Below are 26,058 nucleotides of genomic sequence, written 5' to 3'. Positions count from 1 at the left end.
GGCAAAAGTTTTATTTTAGTGTCTCAGATGTATTGGCTGCCATGACTCAGGTGTTGGTTCTGAGGGCTGCAGCATTTTGAAATCACACCCTGAAGAATACAAAATTCAGCCTTTGTGATCATTTGTACATTGTTCAGCTTGGATGTCACTAACAGGACCCTTGCCCCCAGATCTGAGAGTCCTTGTTTCATAGCCCTGTGCCTGAGGGTCGATTGCCTGTTGCCCAAGCACCTCAAATGCTGTCAGAACAGGGCTTGTCGCAGGGGTATTTCCAGAGAAGAAACACAAGAGATTTGGGTGTGTGAGAGCACAAAGGATGATGCAGTCATCAATAGGTGAGGAGTAGAAAAAGCAGGTGTTTCTCACACAAGTATTATTTTAATCACAACCGAAGAGCTTTTATTCTCCCTGCTGCCTCTGCAGGGAATGTGGGTCTCCACAGGGAGCTGCCCTTCCTGCTTTGCTCATGTTATTAAAACATGTCGATCCCTTTATTATTTGCTGCTTTGGTTAACTCCATCTTGCCTGTTTCCCTACTTTAATCATGTTATGACAGCTATTCCTGCTGCCTTTTTACTTCTCTCTTCCCAAAATACGACAGTGAAATACCTCTGATAATGATCCTTATTGCTGATTTCTAGTTTAGGTGCCACTGTCACCTCTGCGGGGATCTGCTCTCCATCCATCTGTTGTGTAAGACATTTATTGGGAAGCTCAGTGTGCTGCCCTTGGGGCTGGCCCTGGTTCTGTGCTGTGTGTTCAGGACATTTGGAGGCAGACACATTTATATTGATGATTATTCTTACTTGGGCTCCCCATATTATTCATGCTGATCACAAGCAAAGCCTGTTTTACTCTGGAGATCCATCATGCTAAATGGTACTGAAATTACTTTTACCAATTAACAGTCTTAAACACAGCTCCCTCAAGAGAATCAATATTCAAAATGTGCTGGGATGTCAGCAAGCCTCAGAACTCCTTATCCATTCAATGTTCATGCAGTTTGGGTGTCATGTTAATATGAGAATTAATATATTTGAGGAAAATGACCATGGTTAAGGAAGATGACAGTTTCTTGGTGAGAAGTGTTCAGTATTTAACTGCTCTATTCAAATGATATCTAGATGCCAGACTCTCAAATAGTGAAAATAAGTGATGTCCATGGCATAGGGAGAGAGGATATTCTATTCTTCTGTATTGGGAAGGTCTGGCTTCATTCTGGGAAGATCTCAAAGGTATCCTAATTAAAACACTTCACTGTATCCCTCCTCAGGGAACTCCCAAAAGCTCAGCTCACTGCTCTTCTCAGGATTTTCAGGAATTTAAAGTATCATTGGCAGTATGTTCCAAGTGAGCAAGATCACTGATGTTCAGTAGTCCCTATGGCCCCTATGCTCCATTTGTGGCAAAGGTACTGCTTGTAACTCACAGGAGAGAAGTAAATATGTGGCCAAGCACTTAAGGGCTGTAACAGTTCTGTGACAATCTGAATTCCCAAAGTCATAAGTCAGCTGAACCCCCTGAAGTCCCAGCTCTGTATGCTGGTGTGTTTTGATGACGGACAAAGACTAATCCCACCATCTGTAACAATCCCCTTAGGCACATGGAACATCTTTCCTCCCATCTGTGTCAAACAGCCTTTGTGTTTCATCCACTCCATGGTGCTGATTAGGAAAAAAAAAAATTCAAAAAAGATGGTTAAATGACTAAAAAAGGGCTATGGGACATAGTCATAAAAACCATGTGAAGGCTTCATCTGTCTGACGTAACGAAAGCACTAGGTAGAATTGCTTGTAATGATAAAGCACATTACACATCTGCCAGCAAATAATACTGAATGTAGGGCAAACAACTGCTGCCCTGGGCAAGAGTTACCATGTTGCCCTCAAAGCAAAGGGAAGAGGAGGAACTCCTGGGAAAGCAGCTCTTGGAAGGCCATTCAATCTGTACTGGTACCATGAACCTTCCTTCCCTTGTGGTTTGGTTCTTGGGCGCAAGCAGCTCCAGGAGGCCCTGGAGAAGTCCATGCTGCTTCCGAAAGAAAAGCACATCCTAGTGGATTTCTCATTTGGAAGCTGGATAGCTTGTGTTACCATCAGACCTCTTCAGGAAGTAAAAAGAGCTCTTGGTAATCTTAAAGAGAGCAGGAATCTGCAGAGTGGAGAAAACAAAACTCCTTTGGGTCCCCTAACCTTCTGCAGAGAAGCTGGAGAAACATGCTGAGCCCGATTCAGCAGCACGTTCTATGTTACGAGTCAAATCTATCAGAACACAAGAGGAGAAGTTACACAGAGTGTTCTCCAGCTTATTTAAGAGCACTGTGATGTTCTCTGGGCAGCCAGTGCTCTTCTCGAAGGGGAGCAGCACAGCCAGGTCTGGGTGGAATGCAGTGGCTTTTCCCTGTATCTATGGCATAGGGCGCTGAGATGCTGCCCTCCTGGCCTCTTTGTTACCTGCAAAGCTGCTCCAGGCATCTGCTTAACATCTGTGATACACAACCAACCTTCGCTAACCTCCCCATTCTCTGGAATAGATAGCACATTCTTTCCAGTCCCTGCAAAATAATTTTTGATGTTGTAGAAAAAACATTAGTAAAGCAAAGAGCAGCTACAATATGTCAGTTTTTTTCCCCCAAGCTGAGCTTTAAATGTCTGCCCAGCAATCTTAAACACATGAGTTATGAGTATGATAAAACATTCCTCTTATTAAGAGTCCAAATCCATTCCTGGAGTAATTACAATAGTATTGAGCTAGAGATGAATTCGCAGTGTGTTTTCATGTGTTCCTGATGCAGTCTGCAATTCTGCTTTGCTGCTTTTTGATGGCTTATTGCAGGAAACCTTCTGTGTGCTTGGAGATATCACATAAGCATGTATTATTCCGTTCTCTCTTGGAATTTCAAGCTATATCATCAAAACCTAAAAGCAGACTCTCTGTTTGCCCCCCAAAAAAGATAAAATAGCTCATAATGAATAAACAGCGTGAGCAGAAGATTTTCTAAACATGTCACAAAATGACAGGAAAATAAGTGGGTCGGAAGAGCCGGCGGTGATGTGGCTCAGTGACTCAGCCCGAGTGCGTGTTTCTGCAGTCCGGTTACCGGGAGGAGGACGCTCTGAGCACCGTCATCCCCGTGAGAGCCACCAGTGAGGTGACAGCGTGAGTCACCTCGACCGAGCACCATCTGGAGCGAGGGGGAGCGGGGAAACGGGAGCAGAGCTGCTGCTGGGCTGGTGGCTGCGGGGATAACGGCAGGCAGGGCTTGGAAAAGAAACGCTCTGCACTGGACACAGAAGTGCTGTGCTTTGTTTCCATAGGAATTATTCTGTAACAGTTAATTTTTTCTGTTTTCAGCTGAGGAAGAAAGCTAAATTCCCTAGGGTAATAGCCAGGTACCATCTAGAGCACGGATGGAAAAAAAAAGCAAAAAGTAAAAGGCAGTAGGGAAATCACTAAACTCTCACGTTAAGGGTCAGCCAAGGAAAAAGAGATGGCCAACAAATCTGTTGGATGCTTAAGATCTGAGAGTAACATCTATTAGTAACAGGTACAAAAGCATCAAATACCTTTTTCATTGATTTCAGGGCCTGCAGAGCGGTTCAGCGTGTCTAGTGAGCTGCTGCCTCTGCCGATGGCTTCCAAAGCCAGAAATAGATCTGTGCTCCCTCCGGCACGTCTGTCAGAGGAGGTCGGAGATGCTTTTGTTTTCTGTTATTGCATTAAAGTGCTTGAAATCAAAAAAAGAATGTAGAGTGGTTTTGTTGCTTCTCTACCCTCTCTTTCAAGAGGGTTTGCAAGCACTTAGGTTATTTTTAGTTCTGTTTTAATATATTCCTGTCCCAGAAGTAAAACGTTTGTAATTGTTAGAGTTTCTGAAGCCTCTGGTAGCGCAGGTCTAGGAGATGGGCCAAGAATCAGATGTCATGGGAAGCTGTGAGTTGACATGATTACCTGTATCTGATCTCAATGCGGGGGTAAGAAGATGATCTTGGTGGTGTCACCACTGAACCTGCTGAACACCAGCCAGGAACAGCCAGTAGTGATGGAGAAATTTGGGTGATTGAAGAGCTGTGCAGAAATAAAAGAGAATTACTATAGCCAAAGGGGGTAATGTGTTGTCAAGCTGAGGATCTGTAAAAATCCAGCTTGAGGAGGGATATCAGTAGGGGCTGTCTTTGGGAACTGTGGGGGTTCAAGGACCTGCCAAAACTGTGGGGAATGTGGAACGGTGAAAGTATTCTGGGAACACAAGAAGTTCATGTATGTCCCTCTTCTCCACTTGACTCCATTTTGTCCCTGTCAATTCACCTTCATTTTTTAAAGCTTCTAATTATAAATCTGTGAAATCACAGGCAACGTGTAATGAATATAGTGCACATTATCTGAGTCATTAGGGGGTGTGTTTATCACCTTGTTATTTAGCTCAGCACCTGGTGCTACTCGGGCTGAAAGACTCAGAACTGGCAATGAAGAGAACAGATTGCTGACCCGCCTGCTTGGCACGTCAAGTTATAAATCAAAAGTCCTACAATTAACTATTAAAATAAATGTGTCTGATGGAAGGACAGTGGATAGAAGCGCTGGACCTCAACTCGCCAAGTGCGGCTGTAATTCAGCTGTCATTTCGGACAACTGAAGATGGCAGGACTTTAGAATCTCTGTCCCTGCAGATCATATTTAAGGCATATTTCACAGAAATACAGAATAGCATCTAAAGAAGCTGTCTGTATTTCATTCTCACTGACATTGTTGAATCCTCTTGAGCTTGGCCATCTCCTCTGATAACTGATCAAGTTTTACTGTCAATTTCAATAGTAACAGGAGGAGCTTACCTGGAAACACCCCAGTATGGAGAGGAATATTTTTCTACATGGCAAAAATTCATGAAGTTCATTTGTCTAAAAGCATACAGTAAAGAAGTTCAATTTAAATTCAGAAGTATGTAACCCCATCGCAGTGCCATCCAGAAGACTGAATGTAAGAACACAGGGCCAGTTTATGCCTGTGGTTCGTTTAAACTGGTCTGGTAGTTTTAATTTCTGTTATTAGGCAGCAGAAGTAGGAAGCCCTAGGTTTGGCTATGTATTGTCTCTAGCAGAATTGATGATGACTTTCCTTCTTAATTTGCCTCCATATTTGACCTTTTCTTATTTTTGAAACCAGAAGAGCAAAAGTTTTGCATCAAAGCTGAAAAGAATAGAAAAGGCACCTGGTATAAAACTAAACACTGAGAGTCCACTTCAGGACTTGTCAGTTCACTGTTGAGTCACCACTAATCTATATTCTCCTCTTTATAGCAGGAGGCAAGTGAGAGGGAGCACTGAAACCCCACAGGTCAGGAGTTACCCCTTCTTATAGAGCATCCTCGCCTGTGGGAAGATCAGCTGCGTGAAACGTGAGGCACAGTAACTGTGAGTGCTATATATGCATTATATATCAGGAATACTTCAGCTTGGATACGTGGTCTCATGGGAGACAATTAATTCTACCGTCCACTCATGCAAAGCAGACCGCAGGTAGCTAAGAACTCAGAAAACATAAACAGTGTGGGATTAAAGGTTACATTTGGATCTACCTTGCTAAATTACTGACCTAAAAATGACTAATTCAAAAGATTAAAGATACACAGGGCTGCTCCCTCTTCTATTGACAGCAAATTCTGACAACCATAGCATATATTCAATGTAGGAAATGCTATTAAAAAAAACATTTTCTGTTAAATCATTATTTTCCTAGCTGTCCAACAGAGATAATAATGAGAATTCCTCCTTCTGCATTTTTCTTTCTTTTTTAAGACACAAACATCTCAACTAACAGGTACCAAGTCTACAATTCATTAAGAACTTTGCTAATGATATGTTTATCATGACACACCACTAAAAAAACATTTTTCCTTTCTGAGCATTTTAATGTAGCCTTTTGACTGCCACGCAGCTGGAAGCTTAATGTCATCTTTTCCTCTGGGGCTGATTGCTCGCTGTCAAACAGGGCAAAGGAGACGGGTCTGCAGAGACATCAAACTGAACACAGGCAGCTTTCTTTCCTCTTTGAGAGCTGAATCGTATTTATACTCCCAGCTTAAAGTGCACAGGCTGGAGTTTTGCAATTCTGTCCTGAACTCGTGTTCCTTAGGCTCCCACCCCAGTACGGATCAGTGGGACAGCTAGGGTAACCCTCATCAGTCCCTAACATACCTTATCTCACGAAGCCAACAACCCAACACGTGTATTTATTGAAAGATAAACGTCATCTCGCTCCTCTACAACATCTCAGAGTGCCTCCTATGTCCTTAGAGCAAGATACAATCAGGACAAAAAAGGCAAGAATTCACAGGAAGTTATATTGTACTGTTAAGGCTATAGAGCTGTGAAGGAGAAAAAAATTATTACTCCTTTCCATAAGAAGATAAATCTTATCAGAAGACACTGACAATAACTCTATTAGTGAAAAAAAATCTGGTAACAGCTGGGTGCCAAACTCCCAGAAAAGTACTAAATGCTGTATATATAAATAAACAGCCTTGAGAGAATTCCTTAGAGGTGAGAAAATCAATAACATACAGCACAACAACAAAAAGTAGCAGAGAAAGAATTAAAACTAGTGAAGAAAGGAAAAGCCAGGACACCTGCTTGGCAATATATAGTAACCCATGAGTAAACACCGTTAGCCACAGCTTTCACAGCCTGGTTCTTCACCCTCCCTCCCTCTCACCCATGCCCGGGGTGACTCTTGCTGTGTGTCATCGTGGCCACATGTGGCACTGAGCCACCGAGAAGTCACAGGTGACGCTATATGAGTGAGTCCTGAAAAACGGATAAACAAATTTGGTTGAAAAAGTAATTAAAAATTGAATTTTGTTCAAACAAAGCAATCACAGCTGCCTTTTCTCTCTTGAGAACAGAAACACTCCAAGTAATAAGCTTTGTAGTGCAGTGTTACCTTCCCAGTTTAGCCAGCGACTGTTTCATGTTCCCACTTTGTGTAAATCTACTAGATTTACTGCCATCATTCTAAATTAAAACATAAGGTTTCTAAGCTGGTTTACTGAACGTTTTCATCACCAAAGGAATTAACCTCTCACTTCTACAGTTCTTATGTAGCTGGATGCTGCTTCACTCAGCAGCGGTCGCATGAAGCAATTAGCAGACGCACCATTTTGTACTTGAAAATACCAATGTGCTGTGCAGACTGCAAAAGTCATAAAGGTGAGGATCCTGTCTGACCTCTGATGATGTGTCATTGGCCTTAGAAGGAATATGGACTATAAATGTTTCTCCCTCATGAATTTGCCCTAAATTTGAGATCCTACCATTATGTCCAACCCCCTATAAAATAACTACTACTGACTCACCCACCTCTACCACTTCTAGCAATGGGTACATCAATGTCACAGCAGCGAAAGAGAGATTTATGAGGTTTTTATGCAAAGTGGGAAAAAGGTAAAGGTTAAAAAGGCACATAAAGAAATAGGAAGCCTGATAGGAAGCAAGAAACTCACACCCCCCCAAAAAAAACCCCAAATCCTCACAAAAAACCCAACAACAACAAAACCCAGGGATTAATTATGCACTCTGGGCAGCTAATGAAGCTGTGGGACTCCTAGCATGAGTTTATTACCATGGTAAAGCCAAGCTGCAACAAACTTATCTACGTAAATGGTAATTGTTCCTGGGATTACAAGTAATCAAACATAATAGTGTAAAATGGTCTAAAAACCGGAATGGATCTGTGGAGAATTTGGATGGTGTAGATATTATGAGCACTCTGGAGAAGAGGGAGTCATCTAAGAGTGTGTACTGAGAGTGCACAATGACCAATTTTAATTCTGCTAAGTCAATATGGAGGAGAATTTGGCTTTTTCACAGTATTAGTTTAGCAACGTAATAACCACACAGACATTAAGCAAATACTGTGTGCATTATATTGATAATATTTTTACAGATAAACCATGTTTAATGAGGTAAGTAAAGTTGTTTTCAATAACTGCCTAAGACAACTTAAGGGGTCTATTTAATATCCTATATTCCCATACATTAAAAAATTGCATGGCAGAAATAACCACTCCTGAGACAGCTATCAGAGGTTTTTCCACAGTTTTAGTTCAAGGTTTTCCAATATAACAGGCTTCAAGTTTTGCTTTCCACCTGGAAAGCCAGCAGTATCAGGCACAGGGAATATGTTTCATGATGACGGCAAATGCTGCTTTATAGGAACTCCACGTCTTTTCTGTTCATAGGCTTAGGCAGCAACTGTGGGTGATAAGATCTTACCTATACAATTAATATTTACTGCGTCAGAATGTGCTAATACATTTTTAAATGCAAGATTTTTGCACTATAAATGATTCTGAGCTTCAGTTTTGATCTGTTTCTGTATCATACAGAGGTCTGAGGTTTTGCTGCCTGTCTCCTGTCAGCTAAATTGAGCTAACACATGCATTACCCATTTTTACGGTAGATTTCCATGCCCCACACTGACAGGAATCCTAAACTGCTTCTGAAGCCACACACAAGTATCCATAGCAATAGCACATTAAACGTGCAATGAAAAGGATGCTGCCTGAGCAGCTCCCTCGGCTCCTGGGTCTGTTATCTCACCAGGAAAGAAAAAACAGAAGTGGGACAGGAGAATTAGAGAGCGTGCACGTTCTGAAGTGGTATGTTTGCTTTCCTTAACAGCAGAGACAGATTGAAAACTCACAGTTTGACCCAAAACTCCTTTTATAGAGAACATTTTAAGAAATGAGCCAAGAGAAGCCTGAGAAGCGAATGAGGGGGAATTCTAGCTAGCTATAAGCAGAGGCTTTTCTGTACATACTGTCTCCTTCGTATCAATACATGCTGAGTCCTCAGCCTTTCTGAAAATAAACCCAGAAGAGCTGGAGACAGCATATGATGACTTTAAGCTATATTTTCCTTTCCTGGGCTGGCTGGAGATGGTCACAACAGCTCCTGGCATAGTTTAATGACATCTCACAATGTTGGGAGCATAGAAGAAGAGATGCTACAAGCAGCCACAATTGCTGCATAATGAGAAGGCCCACCGTGGGCACCGAGGCAGGGTCTTGAGACAAAAACAGGATTCGATAATGTCATTACAAAGCATGCATCTGCTCTGCTGTGACTGTGGTTGCCCGAGCTAAAATGTGATTGCACAACATAAATCATGGTATTACCTAATTGAGGAAGGCTTGATTTTATAATCTGAAAATTGTGTGCATGTAAACTTTAGGTAATTCTTCATAGCAAGCAGGTATTCAGCTGGAAATAGTACAGACTTCCCGGATATGAAGAGTACAGATGTCTTCAGCTGCCCTCCTTTTCTTTTTAAAGGAGGAAATAGCAGCATGGAGCAAAGGACAGGCTTACAAATGCTAAGACTTGCACTTTGCACAAAGGTCTGAGAAACGTCATGACCTGTTATTTGGTTGCTTCAGCTGATTTTGCTTTATTTCCTTGATTGGATAAAAATAAAACCAAGAATTATCAGAAAGCTGGCCTCTTTTAAAGTACACACAAGATGAACTATTTCACCGTGGCACATAGCATGTAATCTGCTTAACAGATAGAAGAGTTCAGCTGCTTCCTTTGCTTTTCAAAACAAAACACTTCAGGAGACAGGCTAAGAACGTGCTGCCACACATCTAATTTTATTGACCTTCATTCAGCAAAATTAAGAAGCTGTGTTTTGCAATAAAGAAGCTTCACAAATTTGAAAATCAGACATGTCAACTGGAGTTTCCCGTACTGTATGTCTTTGCGTCACTTCAGAGTTCCACCAAGTTATACTGTTTAAATGTATCTTTAAGTGCTTTAGTTTTTAATTACTGAAATGAGGTCTCACATTATGTTTAGTATACCAGTAAGGAATTTCCACTTTTATCTGGAAAGCAGAGACAAAAGAACGTACAGTGGACTACAAAGCAGTACAAAAGAGAGAGAAATCACAGGTATTGAAACTGTACAAATATTTGTGGTCTTCACTTAAAAATTTTTAGTATTTCATCCTTAAACAGGCTAAATCCTGTTTCCACTCTTCTCACTGAATGTTCAGTTTTTCTCTATGTTTGGGAAGATTTTCTTTAACACAATGATAGACTAGAGAAATATTGATATTTGTCTAAGAGCAAACCCAGGTATTGGCCTTCAATAGTAAATTTTAGTCTGTCACTGAAAACCGGTATGTGTTGCTCTGTGGGGCTGTGGACAGTACCTGATTTGTGGGCCTGCTACAGAGATGTGGATAAACTACTCCACCTTCTTAAAGATGCATCTTCTGAATTTTGAAATAATTTTCATGTGTGTAAGCACACACCTGACTTGTCCACCTCTTGGGAATTGTGCAGTTTCTGGAAGGTGTCTGTCAGGCGGTTTAATTTTCAGAGCTGCGCCCCATAAACTGCACTGACTTGGGTCTGGGCTGGAGCACGCGGCCTCCTGGGTGCTGCGCTTGGGTGACCTGAGCAGCGAGTGGGTTTATTTTTATTGAAGGACTGGTGGAGGACACATGCATTTAAGAGCCCTGCATTGAGATGTCTCCCGGTTTTCAAGAAGACCTCCTGGGATGGAGCCAGAGCTCCGTTACCTCCCACTGCAGCCAGGGGTGTTGGAGGTGGTTGCGGGAAAAAGTGTTTTTTGAGGCCTTAGCTGGTAGCTCACAGCCCTCTATGTCACGCAGCCCAGCAGACAATTAGAGGAGCACACAGGGTTTGTTGGGAAGGAAATGAATTCCTCCAAACTGTCACAAGAGGACTGTGAGTGTCAGGGGCAGGGTCGCTGCTGCGGCCCCACAGACAGAGCAGCCATTTTGTGTTGTGTAGTTGAGCTGCTCCAGCATGGCGGCCATTTTGTGTCCTGCGGCTCTGCAGGGGAAGGGCCCCTATGAAGGACTCCCTCTAAACTTTAAAAATACACTGTGCCCCTTATTAAAGGAATTCTTTGCTGCCCTCTCTTTAATCAGAATCATAAAGCTACAGGCAGGTGAGGTCTCTTATCTGGTGAATGACTTTCAGTATCATGTGAATTACTGTTGCTGATTTGGCATCCAAATCTTTTTCTAAAGGTGGAATATTTCTTCATGAGGAGATTAACCTTTCTTCAGTAGCACAGAGTGAAGATCGTGAGTAATTTTAATATCCAGTACAGCACAAAGCAACTTGCTTATTCATGGTGTGACTGTTGCAAAGAGATGGGGGGAAATTAATAAATTAAAAAAAAAAACAAACAAGCTTTGATGTTTTAACTCAATCACAGAAATGTATGTGAAATTTGTTCAAATATAATTGAAATTTTCCTCACTTTTAATTTTGAAAACTGAAAGTGCAGGACTGTTGAATGAATAGTATGTTTGATAGACACAGGCTAACTGATGAGATACAGAGCCTGCTTGGATAGGTATGAAAAACAAACCACATATAGTTTTGTATGTTTTTTGAACAATCCTCCCTACTACTTCTTAAGTCTAATACTATCAAATCCTTTAATTTTTCAGTTTAATCCCACTGCCTGATTCTCAAATACTTCAGGACTTGCTTTAAAATCATACTGATGATTAAGTCTGTGGCTTTTATTTCTTCACCATCCCACTCCTCCTTTCACCCCTACGGGGTGACACTTCTAAAGCTTTTAGTGATCAGCTGCTCAGTAAACATTTTATTTAGATCCTGAAGTGTTACCAACTGCGAGTACTGTCATGTAACATTTGTGTAGTGGCGTCAGAGCAACATACTTCATTTTATCCCTTTTGCTGTCCTACAGCCTTCATTAGTCATTGGTGTGATTTTGTTCAATGAGGAGATGGAATATGAGCCTTGTAGTATTACTGTGGTAAAAAAAATCATGGGTTTGGTTTTTTGCTTTGTTCGGTTTTGGTTTTTTGTTTGTTTGTTTGGTGGGTATTTTTGTGTTGTGGGTTCTTTTGGTTTCTTTTACTGGCTGATATGCTAACCTGGAGCAGTTCTCTGCCAGATGCCCTTATTTTATGGCTACTGCATTTTTGGGGGGGAAATGTTGACCTAACAGTTAAAGACAACACATGTTGTTGCAGAGCTGTTTGAAACATCTGTAACGGTAAGTTTTATTATCATCCCATCTCAATCTTTGTGCACTTTCTTCAAGGAAAACAGTCATTTCAATTAGCAATCTTAGAGCAACTTCCTTCCATGGATTAAACCTGTGCTGCTCTGACAGGGGAAGAGCTTGCTCTGATTTTAATCAGCAACAGGTCTAGCTTGCAGGGTTTTGTTTTCTTATTCTTATTGTTGAGTGTGAATATTGTTAAAATACAGTGTCTGTGCTGTGAAGAGTTGTGGTAGTTGCTGGTGTATGTAAGTAAAGCTGATGGGCTGCTGCCCTTAACAGGAGGGAGCCATGGCCACCATTAGGGCTGATGGTACACTCAGAGCACAAGCCCTCTAGCCTATTTCTTTTATTTTTATTATTATTTATTTTAAAGCACAGCCACAATGTACTCTGTCCTAGTTTTAGGATCAAGCAACATGTGAATAAAAAACTTAGTCATACAGGGAGACAGTGAGAAGAATGCACCATTACTTTAAAAAATGTAGCTAAAGATGTAAGCTGTGGCTGAATGTCTAAGTGATATGGAATTATTTCAGTGTGTTCATGCTTTATTAAGAACTAAAAAAAGCCCAGTTTAACTCAAGAATTTCTACTCTGCTGCCAACAGCATGAGGGGGAAAAAATACAAACATACCACACATTTTCTCCATTGCTATGTGTATATGTTTTATCTTTTTGTTACAACAGAACAAAAAGTTAAAGCAGGCACAAGAATTAAAGAGATCTGGCTTTCATTAAAGCTGGTCTTGAGCTCAGTGGTCTGAGCACAGGCGTAGTGCTGCCAGTTAACAGCCACATGTTCAAAGTCGATTCTGCCTTAAACCTGTCTGAGCCGGCTCGGTTTCATGCAGCGGGTTGTATGGGTCATTCAGAGGGGAATCGAGTCCTGTCAGAAGAAAACAATTACTAAAAATCACGACCTACGTCCAGACTTCTGGTGTTGCGCCACTGGCAATGCATTACTTCGGGAAACTACTGAAAAATAGGAAATGTGGCCACATATAAAGTGTTCCACGATTCGTCTATGAATTAGAGTTTATGTAATTTGCTTAGTTAAACAGGTAGAAAACTTAGAGCGCTGAGGTAACTGTAGTTGTGCTGTTAAGCTCGACAAGAGGTCATTAAAAGCTGTTTGTCATCAAAGACCAACGCAACCGAGCCCTCTGTCAGTGTAAACTACCCAGGATACCAGGCACTCAGGAATAGCTGCTGCGATATTACTGGGGCATCACTAGCAACATGCTTCTCACTTAGCAGGACTAAAATGTAAAAACCATTTTTGAATGCGACAAAGTCAAATAGACAATTGCTTGGACTCCTAAAAGCTATTAAGGGAACCTTCTGGAGGCGCTTGAGTGAGCCAATGTGAAGAACTTTCCTGGTGTAAATGAGCTTAAAAGGTGGGAAGGCTTGAAAAATCACCATCAATGCTGTCTGCTGGCTGGTTTGCAAGTAGAGTCCCAGTGCAGAGACCATTCCATTTGGTGGTGTTAACAAACTGAATTGAACTGCCTCAAAGATCAATGGGCAGAGTCAGGACATTCTGCTGCAGAGAAGGGAGCAGCTGGGCTGGAGAGGAGTGTGAATGGCCCTGCAAAAGTGGTCATCTCGGTGTGCAGCTGCTAAAGGAATGAGAGGGTCTGTGGTGGCGGCACACACCTCAGTCCCGCTTGCTGAAGACAGCAGCAACAAGGTTGGCTTTCCATGACTTCAAAAAGACAAAAAAAGTGAGGTCATCTCTAGCAGTTGCTGCCTCTGTCCCCCACCTGCTCTGCCACACCTCAGGGGGACCTGGATGCTCAGAAGGGGTCTCCTCACTCAGCCGGTCAACAGCTCTTGGGTAGCTCTGGGGTGTGTTTGGACGATATCTAACGTAGGAAGACCGCTGCTGCACAGCTCCCATGTCAGTTATATTCCCTTTCCAATAAGCAAACTCCTCTGTGTTTGGTTCCTTACTCAAAACACCTGCCAGGCAATGCAGAGTCAGGAGTGCATGGGTGTGAGCATGGGGGAAATGAAAAGAACAGACTGCACACAAGAGCAAACTGAACAAGTGAACAACACGCAAAAGGATAAGAAGCAGATGGCCACCAGGGCTCTCATTCACTGGCACAGTTTATTTCAGTGCTTTGTTTGACACAGATGTCAAGAGAAGTGCAGGGTTCAGTGGTGAGGCTTCTTCTGGATTCTGGATTAAACGTATGTGGAAGCCACTAATCGAGTAGTTATTTCACTACGAGGAGAAGGTGTGACAAAACCTTTCCTGTTTACTTGTACCACTACAGCACTAAGAAAGCTCAGTGTCATGGTTACCAGTCCATCTTTCTAAAGGTGTCTAAGCAGTGATTCTGGGCTGAAGTCTTCTGGGATAATACTCAAAAGACAGATTCTGTGCTGTTTGAGTGTAAGGCTTTCAACTTCTGGTACTGCAAGCCAGGGCACTGACATTAACCTCCAGCTGTAAGGGTTAAAATACCAGTCCTATCCTTGTACTTTGAAGGGAGAATAGAGCAAATGAGGTTTTTTTTCAGGCTGCTGTAGATTCATTAATGCCAAGAATCTGGGTTCAGCAGGTTTTAGATCTACTGAGGTTCTCAGCTTGATGGGACTTCAAAATAATCTACTCCTTATTAATAAGTCCTGGTCTTCTAAATTCAGTGATTTAGGAATATAAACCTTATTGACTTCATCATCAGAATGGGATTAATATTCATTAACCTTCAATGAGGCTCCTACACCTGACCCTTTCTGCAGTTTTGAAAATTTCTCTTGGAGTATTGCTATTTAATTTGATACATCAAAATGTGTTTTGTGTTCATAACTTAATGGCTTCTATTTAACAAACGTCCAGTCTTTGCTGCTATTAGATCAGAACACAGTGCTCTCTTGTGACACGAACTGTCCAAGACCACTAATGAAGTGAGGAATAAAGCCTGAATTAGGTTAGAATCTGGAAGCTGCAAATCCCCTACCTGTTGATTTTTTCTTCAGACAAATATCCTTCCCACAAAGGACTGAAATCAGACATAAAAATATGTTCTGTAGACGTGTACTTTGCTAAAGTTTCCTTTTGTAAGTAAAAGATCCCTTTTGTGTTTTCTGCAAATCATGCTGAATAAAAAAGGTAATTTCCTTTGCAACTAGAAAAATAATTTCCCAGTGGCATTTTGCAAGCATTCACCTAACTAAGATGCTCTTTATCTTTCATCCTTTTAAAATGTCAAGTAGATAAAAGTCTTCTAAATAGCATTCTTTCCTATTTCGATTAATTTTGCATAGTGTTTTCCCAGAAGCATTGATACTTACATAAACCTGAGCTCTGATTCTCTTCTGACTAAGACTTCCCGAAGTCTCTGGATTTTTGCCATCTCAAGCTCAATTTCCTCAGGCATCATCGTTGTTTCAGCCATTGAAATGATGTCAAGTTGATCTGTGTGTGAAAGCAGAGAAAACAAATTAAGCTAGTCAAGCAGTCTTAACGGGGTTTTTTAGGAATGCAAATTTAATCAGAGAGCTATCTGACTATGAGGTAATTAATGCAAGTAGTAAAGAGTATTCTAGCTGAATGCTACATTGACTGGTTTCTCTATTGTTTTGCTTATTACTTTCAATGTAACCATTTTGAGGGGAAAGAATCCTCCAGCCAAAGTTTTGTTAGTCAGAATCTATCATACCTCTAAGGAATCCCCAGCCCGGACATAACTAAAGCTACTGTTCCTTAATTGATACTGCTACAACCTTTGAAAGAATAGCCATAAATCACTATAAAATTCACTCAATGCAATTAGTTGCAGCTTGGAAGAGTTCTATCTTGGCACAAGTGCAGGCAATGCAAAATGATGCAGGTTTCCCATCATTGTAGAACTCTTCACGCCATTCCACCAGCTCAGCTCGACCAACAGACCCTGTCGTGAGGAGCCAGGGATGTGACTGAAATAATGTAGGGCTAATCCTTCAAGGGGGCATTGAGATCACTGGAGGAGACAAACAGCACTTTGTAGTAATTACTTGGCAACTCGTAAGGCCAGGGTCCTTCCATGATGATTTCTCTAACTGATATATTACCTTTTCTACTCTGTAGATTAACAGGGCTGTGGACTGTGTTCATTGAAGGTGGAAGGAACTGAATTGTAGGAGGTGGATTTGGGAAGGAGCAACTTGGCCTCTGGAAAACATTATTCCAAGAGCTCACCATACTCAGCCTTCATTTTGAACAAGAATTTACAGACTAAAGAATAGAGCGCCTGCATGTTTTGGTACCTAAATGGAGACATATTCCTGAAAGCAGGCCTGCTTCAGCTGTCCTGGCTTTGAAAAGTAAAATGGATAGGTCAAAATGTACTCAGCATGATTATGCAGAAACCAGGAGACAAAAAGCATCAGAATAAAGCTGTTCAATTAATTATGAGATGAATTCCAAAGTCCTTCATGACAGACTAAGCACAAACAGCTGAGAAGAATTTTTGACAGAAACTTGGAGTAGGAATGAAACCACAAAATCTCAACAAACACTGAGCCCCTGCATGAGCTTGGTTCACAAAGACATGTTCTCCCAAAAAGGAAGCAAAGAAATTCTATAGGATAGAAATATATTTTCTTTATACATAAAAACATTTGTATATGTATGTATGTTTTAAAGTTATCCTACTAGTATTGTCTGCAAGTTCTGGCTTCGCTTCATAATGAAGAAACTGGGCAAATAAATATTAAAAGCACTATTTTTTTTCAAGATAACAGAATCTTGAGGAAAGAAGTGACACATGAGAGAACACCTGTTTCTCAGTAGTTGTTTTTAAAACTCAAAATGCAAAACTGGTTGGTAAAGCAAGGCCATCTTGTGTGTCTGAACACACAACTGCTGCTGGAAGATGGATTTGCCTATCAGAAACTGTTTGTTGGGGTATATTGAATTGAGGTTTAGCCTAGATGTCCTAGGAAGCGTTGATCCAGCTCTGCCATCAGCACAAAGCATGAGTCTTTTGAAATCCTGGCCACTAACTCAGGTGTTGAAACAGAACCTAAAAACCTTGGGAACTCTGCAAACAGAGAGAAGGTTGAACCCCACGGAAAACGCCTCAGGGACTGTGCCCAGCCCTGGCCGTTCCTCCCCTCATACCTCACCCGGGTCTGTGCGAACGAGGAACCGCAGCAAAGCTTGAACTCGGCAGCAGAGCACCTGACCTGCTGTGCGATTACTAAACGGATGGGCACAATTCCAGGTCAACATTCACTACCTGTTTCTCAGACAGCAATCCAAAGAAGCTAGAACAAGGATTCTCTAAGTATACTTTTGCTTCTTGTTGCTCTTTGGGGTTGCGGAGTTATTTTTAACTGCTTGCAGCATTATTTGCTTTGGTGCAAATTTATTTTCCAAAAATATTAAGCAGGAGATGATAGGAAGTTATTCTGATGCTACCATGAATTAAAGCAAATAATACTGGTAATTAGAAAGATAAGTCACAGATATATTACACATACACACATATTTTTAAATTAGTTCTCAAGAGCTCAGAAAACAGAAATAACAAAAGCAGCACCTATCTTATTTCCACTCTGCAACTCTAGCTATAAATGCCCCAGTGTTACCGCTCGCATCAGATCAACTATTATACTGTGATCTCAATAATTCTGGAGGGGAATCATGAACAAGTGTTCCACCCTGACTATGTGCTTAGAGCCAACACAAGGATTAGCGTGACAAGCAGTAGTCTAGCCTGACCTCTTGCAGAACAGTCACAGATTCTCCTTCACATCCCACTCAGTGTGTGCTTAAACCAGAGAAAATACTTTTTGAAAGCTATCCAAAATTAGGCAATGTTTTCAAAAGAATCTCAAAAATGTAAGCCAGGCACCACAAGTCTGAAAGTGGAGGGAAATAAATATAGAAACCTAAAGATATTAGTTTGCAACTTGTCTGCAAACTTAGAGATGTAGTTATAATAATACAGAGATACAAGGAGTGGTTTAGTTTCTCTTCATAGCAGTATATGTGCTGTGAACCTACTGCAAGATCATTAATTCTCATGGAGATCTCAAACTGGAAGGAGGATTGGCAAGAGCTGGATTAAGGGAACTTTGAGAGGAAAAACCAGAGCAGACAGTTGAAATGGGAAGAACCTGGAGGGTGAGGACAGAGAACTGAGCATGGAGACGCTGGTGTGGGGAGAGATTAGGAGCCAGCTCTAGAGGGGTAGGCATGGTCTTCCGAGGAGAAGGGATACAAGTCAGTCCATGCTTTATGTGTATTCCGCTGTGCACTATTAAGGAACAATATCATTGTTTGCATCAAATCTCCAGCTTTTGTAAACCTCCCTTCCTAACAGGTAAGCTCCTGTAACAGCTGCCAATTCCCTTCTATAGGTGAGTCCATAGGTCTCATAAACACAACAGAGCTGCAGTATACCACACACTTCAGCTCTCTCTGAAGGACATGCATGTTTAAGGCAGGCTTTGTGGGAAAAGGCACAATTAGAACACCAAATTTCCCAGAAAACTTGAAAGAGTAGAGCACAGGTGTGAGGACACTGGAAATACAAGCCCCTAAAGAGGCCATGGGTCAGGATTCCCACTTCACACCTTCACCATCACGATCCTCACCAATCACCAACCTGTTTGTGTCTGAATTTCTGTCTTCATGTTGTGGATAACTGTTTGGCCTACCTGGCAGCAGCTATGCTGAAGGATAATTAATTATGTTTCATAAAATGGTTTGAACTCCTGGGATGTAAACCACTTGGGAAAGAACGTGTTAACATTATTAAGCCTTGGAGTAAAGTTCTAGCTCTGTGCCAGCAATGAATGACACCTTTAGTGCTTTGAGACATGATTCTGAACAGCTTCACACAGAAATCTCTTACCTTTTCCTAAAAGAAAGAAGAACCATTTCATTTTATCTAAAGCAGGCATTCATTAGACAACTGTTTTTTGGCATATATTGTTATTAAGCCCTGTTGCTGGTAATGAGCCAGAATTCACAAAGCAAAAGTAGAGACAACGCTGAAATTAGTCACAGCCGGTGACAGGATGAAACTATTTTGTCTGCTCTGTAATCTCCAGGATAATTTTCAGTGACAAAGAAACAAGTAAAATATTATTACTCTATGCACAAAAAGATACTAGCATGAAAATAATTACTATATAGAAATAAAATTATCAAATTATTATATATAATGAGAGGGACTGAAAATGTAAACCCGAAGCTATTTATGCATGTTTTTGCTTCGATTTAAATGCGGATTGGTATAGTTAAACTGGATATTAACTTAATGATCACATTTCATCCTCTCTGCCAGCCAGAAATGGAACATTAGCCACCCGTCATGAAAATCAAAAACAACTAAAAAAAGCCTATTAAGACAATAAGTGCAAAGAAAACTTTAAAAGAAGCCTGAAGTGATCCAAGCAGAAATGATAGAATGCATTATACCTGGTGTCAATTGTTTCAGACAAATCGGTAAGGGATGCTGTAAGGAAACTGTGATTATCAGCAGAAGTCCTGCTACTGTCACTTGATGTGAGCATGTTGTACACTGAGAAACCTATTGTGATCTCCAACCATTAGCTGGTTTAATTCTAATGTGGGGGTTTTGTTATCATAATCTCTAAAAGACAGAGGCGTGGAGAAGGTGAGGAGTAGCAGTTATTCTCATGGTATCTACGGACTGGACAGCAATCAGACCTGTGGCTGTGCACACCTAAAGCAGCACGCAGGCAACGCGCAGTCAGGAAGAGCTGAGTGATGAGCTGCTGCCGGATACACAGCAAGTGTGCGGCAGAGCCAGCACGAGGTCTGCTGCATCGTGGGGTCTCTTCAGGACCTTGTTTATCCTTTTTCTTGCTTGTCAATCTGTTGCTATTGGAAAGAATCAGTCACTTGAAGATTCATCTCATTTAGCAACAGGAGAGCTCCAGCACAGGTGAGGGTAATGGCCCAGCTACTCTGCCATTTTTTTCATCTTTGACACATATGAACCATCTTAAACCCATCACATATGAACCATCAACTCATGCCTCTGAGAGCTCTTTAAAGGGCTGCAGTACAAATCAGCTGCATGGCGTCTCTGATGCAGACACCGCTCAGCAACAAACCTGCCTGCTCCACCCACTCACGGTGCTTCAGCTGAAAATTAGTTTAAGTCATTGTTGTCCCGGATTGGATTTAAACTAAGCAACTTGAGGCCTATTCCCACTCTCTTGAATTGTCCAATAATAAGATAATCTGTGTTGAAATACTGCCAAGGGCTAAGTTTTGTTCCAAATCCGGGTCAGCACTTTTGGGAATTTCTCAAGAATTGCGTGAAATTCTCAAACGATCCTTATTCACTGAAGTATATTAAATGCTAACAGAGCACAGTGCAGCAAGTGCACTCATTGCTGTTTCAGGTACCAAAGTCAAGACTTTCGAAGCCACTATTAGTTGATGAGCCAAAGCAGAAGTGAGCAGGAGGCACAGGTTAGAAACGGATGAACCAGATGGTGCAACTCGAGAACAGCACATTTGGTAGAAAATGAAAATAGCTGCATAATGCAGAAAAACAAATTGTTATAGTACAAAATATTCCAGATAAAAAAATGTTCATGTGAAAAGATGATTCCTGTAGTTTGTCACTAGCTCGGCACCTGGAGGCGTGAATGACTGGTCTTGTAGCCAGGCCTTTTACTGCACCTTTTACTGTTGCCTCAAATGTCTTCAGAGGCTCCAAGGTGTTTTTTTCTCTTTGATTTAACCCATCTGGAGCAGGATGCAGCAGCCAATAGCTAACCTGTGCAGAAATAAACCTACATCTAATTGCTTATTCCTGATCTAGCCTGCTGCAGCATTCTACTATGGTGAATCTTAACAATGATTACATTTGGCATGTGTGTGAAATGGTATTTATTCAATGTTTTATGCTGGAATTACCATATAAATATAGCTAATAGTTAAACACAATGCAAACAGCTGCAGTATGTTTTGTTCCTGCCTTTCCTAACAGGCAGGCAACAGTGTGCAATTTAAAATGGGCAGAGCAGGGGAAAGGGTGGCATAGGGTGGTACCAGTGTGGAGGTGACCCGCCTGCCCTGGCGCTGGGCACATCCCACCACTCCTGCTGCTCCGAGTGCCTGGGCTCAGGCCTGGGTTGGACACGGTGCAGGTCTCTGGCCTCGAGAAGCCTCAGCAGAGGCTCCCCCTCCTTCCTCTCTCCTTTCACGCAGAAGCAGATTTCAAGGTGAGACTCTGGCCTTGGTCCTTGATCCCCCCGCCCCTGGGGAGTGGGGGACTTTCCACTTGACCTTGGACCTGCCTTGTACTAGGGATATGCCTGAAGATCTGGACTGCGGCTGACTCTGCTTGTTGTCACCAGACCTGCTCTGCTTTCCTTGCTCAGGTACCGCTGAGGACTCTGTCCCTGCCCCTTGCCTACCCCTTCAGAACTCCCAGCCCTTCTTGTACCCTGCACTGCTCCTCCACCTAGTTATTAATGGCAACACCCCTCATGACTGCAGTGAACCTTGGACAAAGCTCCCTTGACTGGGCTTTCACTTTCTTACTTTCGATGATTTCTGGATAAATTTCAAAGGAATACACATATATAGACTGTGGGAACTGGTGCCGGATCACTGCATATCTGTTTCAAACAGCAGTACATGGGCATATTGCTTTATTTTAGAAAATGTTGTATCCTCCTCTTCTCCCCCAAGGCAATCTCTTCCCTCTGCTTGCCAATGGGCCCTCCTGTTCCATCTCCTGCACTGGGAACAGACTGGTGATGACAGCCGGTTTAGTTGAATCATGCTGCTGGTTTTATCAAGCCTCAGTAACCAGCTAATAAGCTACACTGAGGCTAGAGGAGCACACATACCTGATGAGTTTTAATACTGGGAAAAAAGTAATCTCTAAAGACAATAGCAGTGTGCAGAGGCCATTACTGGAGGAGCAAAAAACCCATGTTCTACTCTCCTTCGGGGTGCTGAAGTTGTCAGAATCACGTTGCTTCCACTGCCATCAATAGCACTGAATACTGGAGTTGGCACAGCTGAATTTTCCTTCTAGCAGGAAGCTGAAATTTTCTTCTCTTACTGTACCTATTACAGCTTTTAAATCCCTATTAATACTTCTCCATAAATTAAGCAACACATTTATTTTGGAATCACTGGTGTGTAGAGCCATGAAATTCACTCTGAGCTCACGCAAACTGAGCTCGTATCCTTCACAGGTGGGTAGATGTGCTTTGGCCCTGCAAGTAACAGTGGCCAGAAACTTCCTGACAAAACTGAGTGTGCCAGGAAATGCCATAGAAATGGCATTCGGAGTATTTGGAAGATAAAATCTTGGATTCAGTTTGTTTACTATGAAGTCAGAAGGAATGCCTCTGTGAAAGAGCCTGGTTTCTTATCAGTGCATCAGGATTCAGAGCTGCCTTGCAGTTCTGGAGATATTAAATTCTCCATAAAACCCTATAGCAGAAGTTTCAATGGCAGTGCAGCTCCCTGGTGCACAGGGCGCAAACTTGGAGCCCTTAAATACTGGCTTAAACTAGGCGTCAAAGCTTCCAATATTTTAGGCAGACACCAGGGCACCTAGAAATCCCAAAGTGGGTTTTTCACATGCTCCATGTCTCAGGGTTAAGCTCTGGGTTGGTCCACTCCCCTTACAGCTTGGCTTTGCTACCGGCTGCGGTGAAATCTGGCAGCTCTAGGGAACCTCTTTGGCAGGAAGGAGCCAGAGATGGATATTGAAAGCTGATTAAATGCCAGGATCTTGGGGAATATCACAGTCACCAAATAGCCTTGCTTCTGAACAGTCATTTGGGGAAGGAGAAAATTATGATGGCGGGGACGGGGGGGGTGTGCTTTCTGACCCATGGGGAATTGTGATGCAGCTACGCTTCCAGTAAAACCGAAATACAAAGTACTGGCTAAAGTACTCTGTTCTGTGCTGTGTAAAGATCATTTATGTTCTGAGATAAACTGCTAGACTAGAGCAAGCCCTTCACATCTGCGGTTTACTCAGCAGCTCCTCAGTCAAGAGATCAGAAATTCATGTCTGTAGAGAGACACTGTGGTACAACCTGTAGAGAAAAATTACTTTTCTCCCACACAATCAAAATGAATTATCATACATTTAAACTTGCCATTTGTGGGAGGAGAGGAAATCTTGCTTTCATAGTGAGGGATAGAATCACTGCGAAAAGCACTGTTGTAGCATCAGCTGCAGGGAAAATATTTTTATCTTGCAAGTGGAGAGAAAAAAAATACTTTCTCCTATCCTTTAGGACGACAGCTGCTTTTGCACACCTTGCTTATGGAAATACATTCATCTTTTTAGTAATCCAAACAAAAATCTGATTGCAGGACATACTAACAGCATTAGTAAAGGCTAGGAAAGGCACAAGCAACCTAAAAAGACTTATTTATCATACAGTAAATACACCAACTTTGGAAGGTTTTGTTTCAAATTTTGCTGAACTGATTTGTTGAATTAATCAGCCTTTGGAAGAAGTCATATATGGATACTATGGTTATTTCTTTTGCTCAAGCCTTGTTTAGTATTCAACACTGAATAGCAGGGATAATGTTTCTGTAATATATGAAATTACTTCTTTCTAATAATAATAAGCTACCATGGCTTATAATGACTATGTGCAGTTTTATGCACAGCTTGTATCTGTTGTAACTTACATGTACTTTCTGCCATCCTTAAATAGTCAGATCAGCATTCACTAAGCACAATGTAAATAACTTCAACGTGATCAAACAAAACTGGAGTTGTCTTTTATGCAGAGATCTTTGCAGTAAGCCCTACAACATACAGACTCTGGAGGAGAAAAAGCAGCTGGCTTGAGGGACAGAAAGTGTGGATTTGTCTTGAGGAAATGATGAGTTCCGCAGGTTCCTTCTCCTCATCCAGAGCTCACTGAAGTCAACAGGAGTCTTTCACTTCAGCCTTTTTTTCCTTTCCTTTTTCATTTTTTGGCGTGTGTCATATATAACTTGCCCTTCCAGGCGTGCAGCTATTTTTGCCTTTGAAGGAAAAGCATACGTTTGGAAGATCACACTTGGCTTTTCAGGAATCTGTAGAAATCTCTTGATATTCTCTCCAACTGACTCACAGCCTGACGTATTTTGTGGAGCGGGACTGTGATATGCCAGTCTTTGCTTAATGCTGAGGGAAAAAAAGAATGCAAGGAAAAAGCAAAATACTAACACAGGACTGACATTCAAAATTTTCTTGAATTCAACAGCATTTGAATGAGTCTTTGAACCACCACATGGTAACAAAAATCCCCTGTTGCTAAAAACCACCAGAGATCATTCTGTTTGCCATATCATTTCTTTCCAAGGTATATTAAATCATCTGATATGACTGGAGATGGCTCTGTTCAGACAAGCAGCTGCGGTCTGAGTGCAAAAGCACAATTATAATATTGGGATGTAATTTGTCCAGCTCATGAATACTTTTTTTTTTTAATTATCACAGTTCTATTTACAGGCTAGACATATTACAACTTGAGTTTCCACTGCAAAAGTGTCTTGCTCACACTCTACCATATGACCCAATTTTAAAATTAGATAAGCAGGGAATATAAAAGCACTGTGTGCAATTACCCACTGCACTGCCAGAATTACTGCCCTGTCTGTTCCATATCTAAGAGCCTCTTGTTATAAAAAGATCCTTTTAGTTGCTCATCCTGTACTTTCTTGTTCTTATATTCAAGCTTTGACCTTTGATTTTTCATTATTTACCTTCACAAAAAGCCTGTTGGTAGCAGTCTATTCTTTTCCATTCCAGGCTCCTGTGCACTGGGATTTCTCTTGAAACATAAACGCCAGATTCACCATGTTGAATATTAACTCCTTCCTCTAACTCTCCAAGTCCTTCTGGTTTCTGTGGTACCGCACTCACAGCATTGCACACGACGACTCCCCTCGCGTCTGATGGAACAAAGTACCTGTACCTGCCCAGCGCCCCACTGACATACTCCGCTGCTTTGCACCTTTTCTGCTGTAATTCTCCAGATGGAGTGATATTGCACTGACAACAGGCTGCTTAAAAACTGAACCTGAAAGAGATCCTGCTGTGAGTTTTCTAATTCAACTACGTATTCCCAAGCAGAAACAGACATTCAGGCAGTAAAAGTGATTGCTAATTAAAGATGGTCTTCAGTACTTTGCTAACTAGAAGGTTTACAATTAAATGATGGTTCCAACTTTCTAATTTAGGGACCATTTTCTGCCATTGTTTCCTATTTAAAGATATATATCAGCACAAGTCCATAATGATAAGATCTATAAAGATCTTGACTCTCAAAAAAAAACCCCATCAATTAAATTGTCTTGTTTGTTATCCTGAGAAATTTATAAGCAGTAATTATTCTTGGCTTTGTCTTTTGTCAATTTATGACAGTTCCAATTTCCTAAGTGGGTAATTATGCAACCCTTTAATCTTACACTTCCCCCGGGAAAAAGATCTTTCTAGTCTTAAGAAACTGCTCTGTGCATAGAAGACTTCATTTTGATTGTAATGATACCCTGAAAAAGCAGCTCATCTCTCAACAGCTGATCATCCTTTTTTTTGGTCATGAGGATCCTGTGAATCTGCACCAGGCTGAAGTTTTTGTAGAATGTGATACAAAGGACTTAATGGTGATATTTAGACTTAATGCATCTTAAAATCTATACTACCATCCTGTATTCGGATGATAAATTCCATTTGTTGTATCTTGCACTTAAGCTTTTCAGATTTCAGCATTCTCTTGACTTTTGATGCTGTCAGAATTGTGGTACTCACTGACTTGTGAAGATGGCGCTTTTGGTTAACTAAGAGGAAAGGATCATGGTCAGGGGAAAGGATTGTTTATGTTAAATGATAATGGCTGATGTAAAATTAAGTAGAGGTAAAGAATAAGCTTAGACTGGGAGCTAGTAACCATCCAAAGCAATAACATTCTGAAGCAGTCTTTCAAGTAGGATATTAGAGGAAAGGAACCAAAGGTG

At 41.5% G+C, this 26,058-nt stretch overlaps 2 protein-coding genes across 3 annotated transcripts in view; both read right to left on the bottom strand.

Annotated features, from left to right (window-relative positions):
- Positions 1-26,058, bottom strand: part of NDE1 (nudE neurodevelopment protein 1) — a 337,987-nt gene that overhangs the window by 56,152 nt on the left and 255,777 nt on the right. The gene's annotated exons all lie outside the window — the stretch shown is intronic.
- The window catches only part of BMERB1 (bMERB domain containing 1), a 49,027-nt gene that overhangs the window by 10,241 nt on the left and 12,728 nt on the right, over positions 1-26,058 (bottom strand). For both annotated transcript variants that reach the window (XM_082064545.1, XM_082064544.1), the window contains exon 2: positions 15,387-15,510. In XM_082064545.1, coding sequence (XP_081920671.1) covers positions 15,387-15,510 — 124 coding nt within the window. The remainder of the gene's footprint in view (positions 1-15,386; positions 15,511-26,058) is intronic.

Source organism: Streptopelia decaocto (genome assembly GCF_964273445.1).
Source record: "Streptopelia decaocto genome assembly, chromosome: 13".
Lineage (NCBI taxonomy): Eukaryota > Metazoa > Chordata > Aves > Columbiformes > Columbidae > Streptopelia > Streptopelia decaocto.
This window is presented reverse-complemented; position numbering and strand designations above follow the sequence as displayed.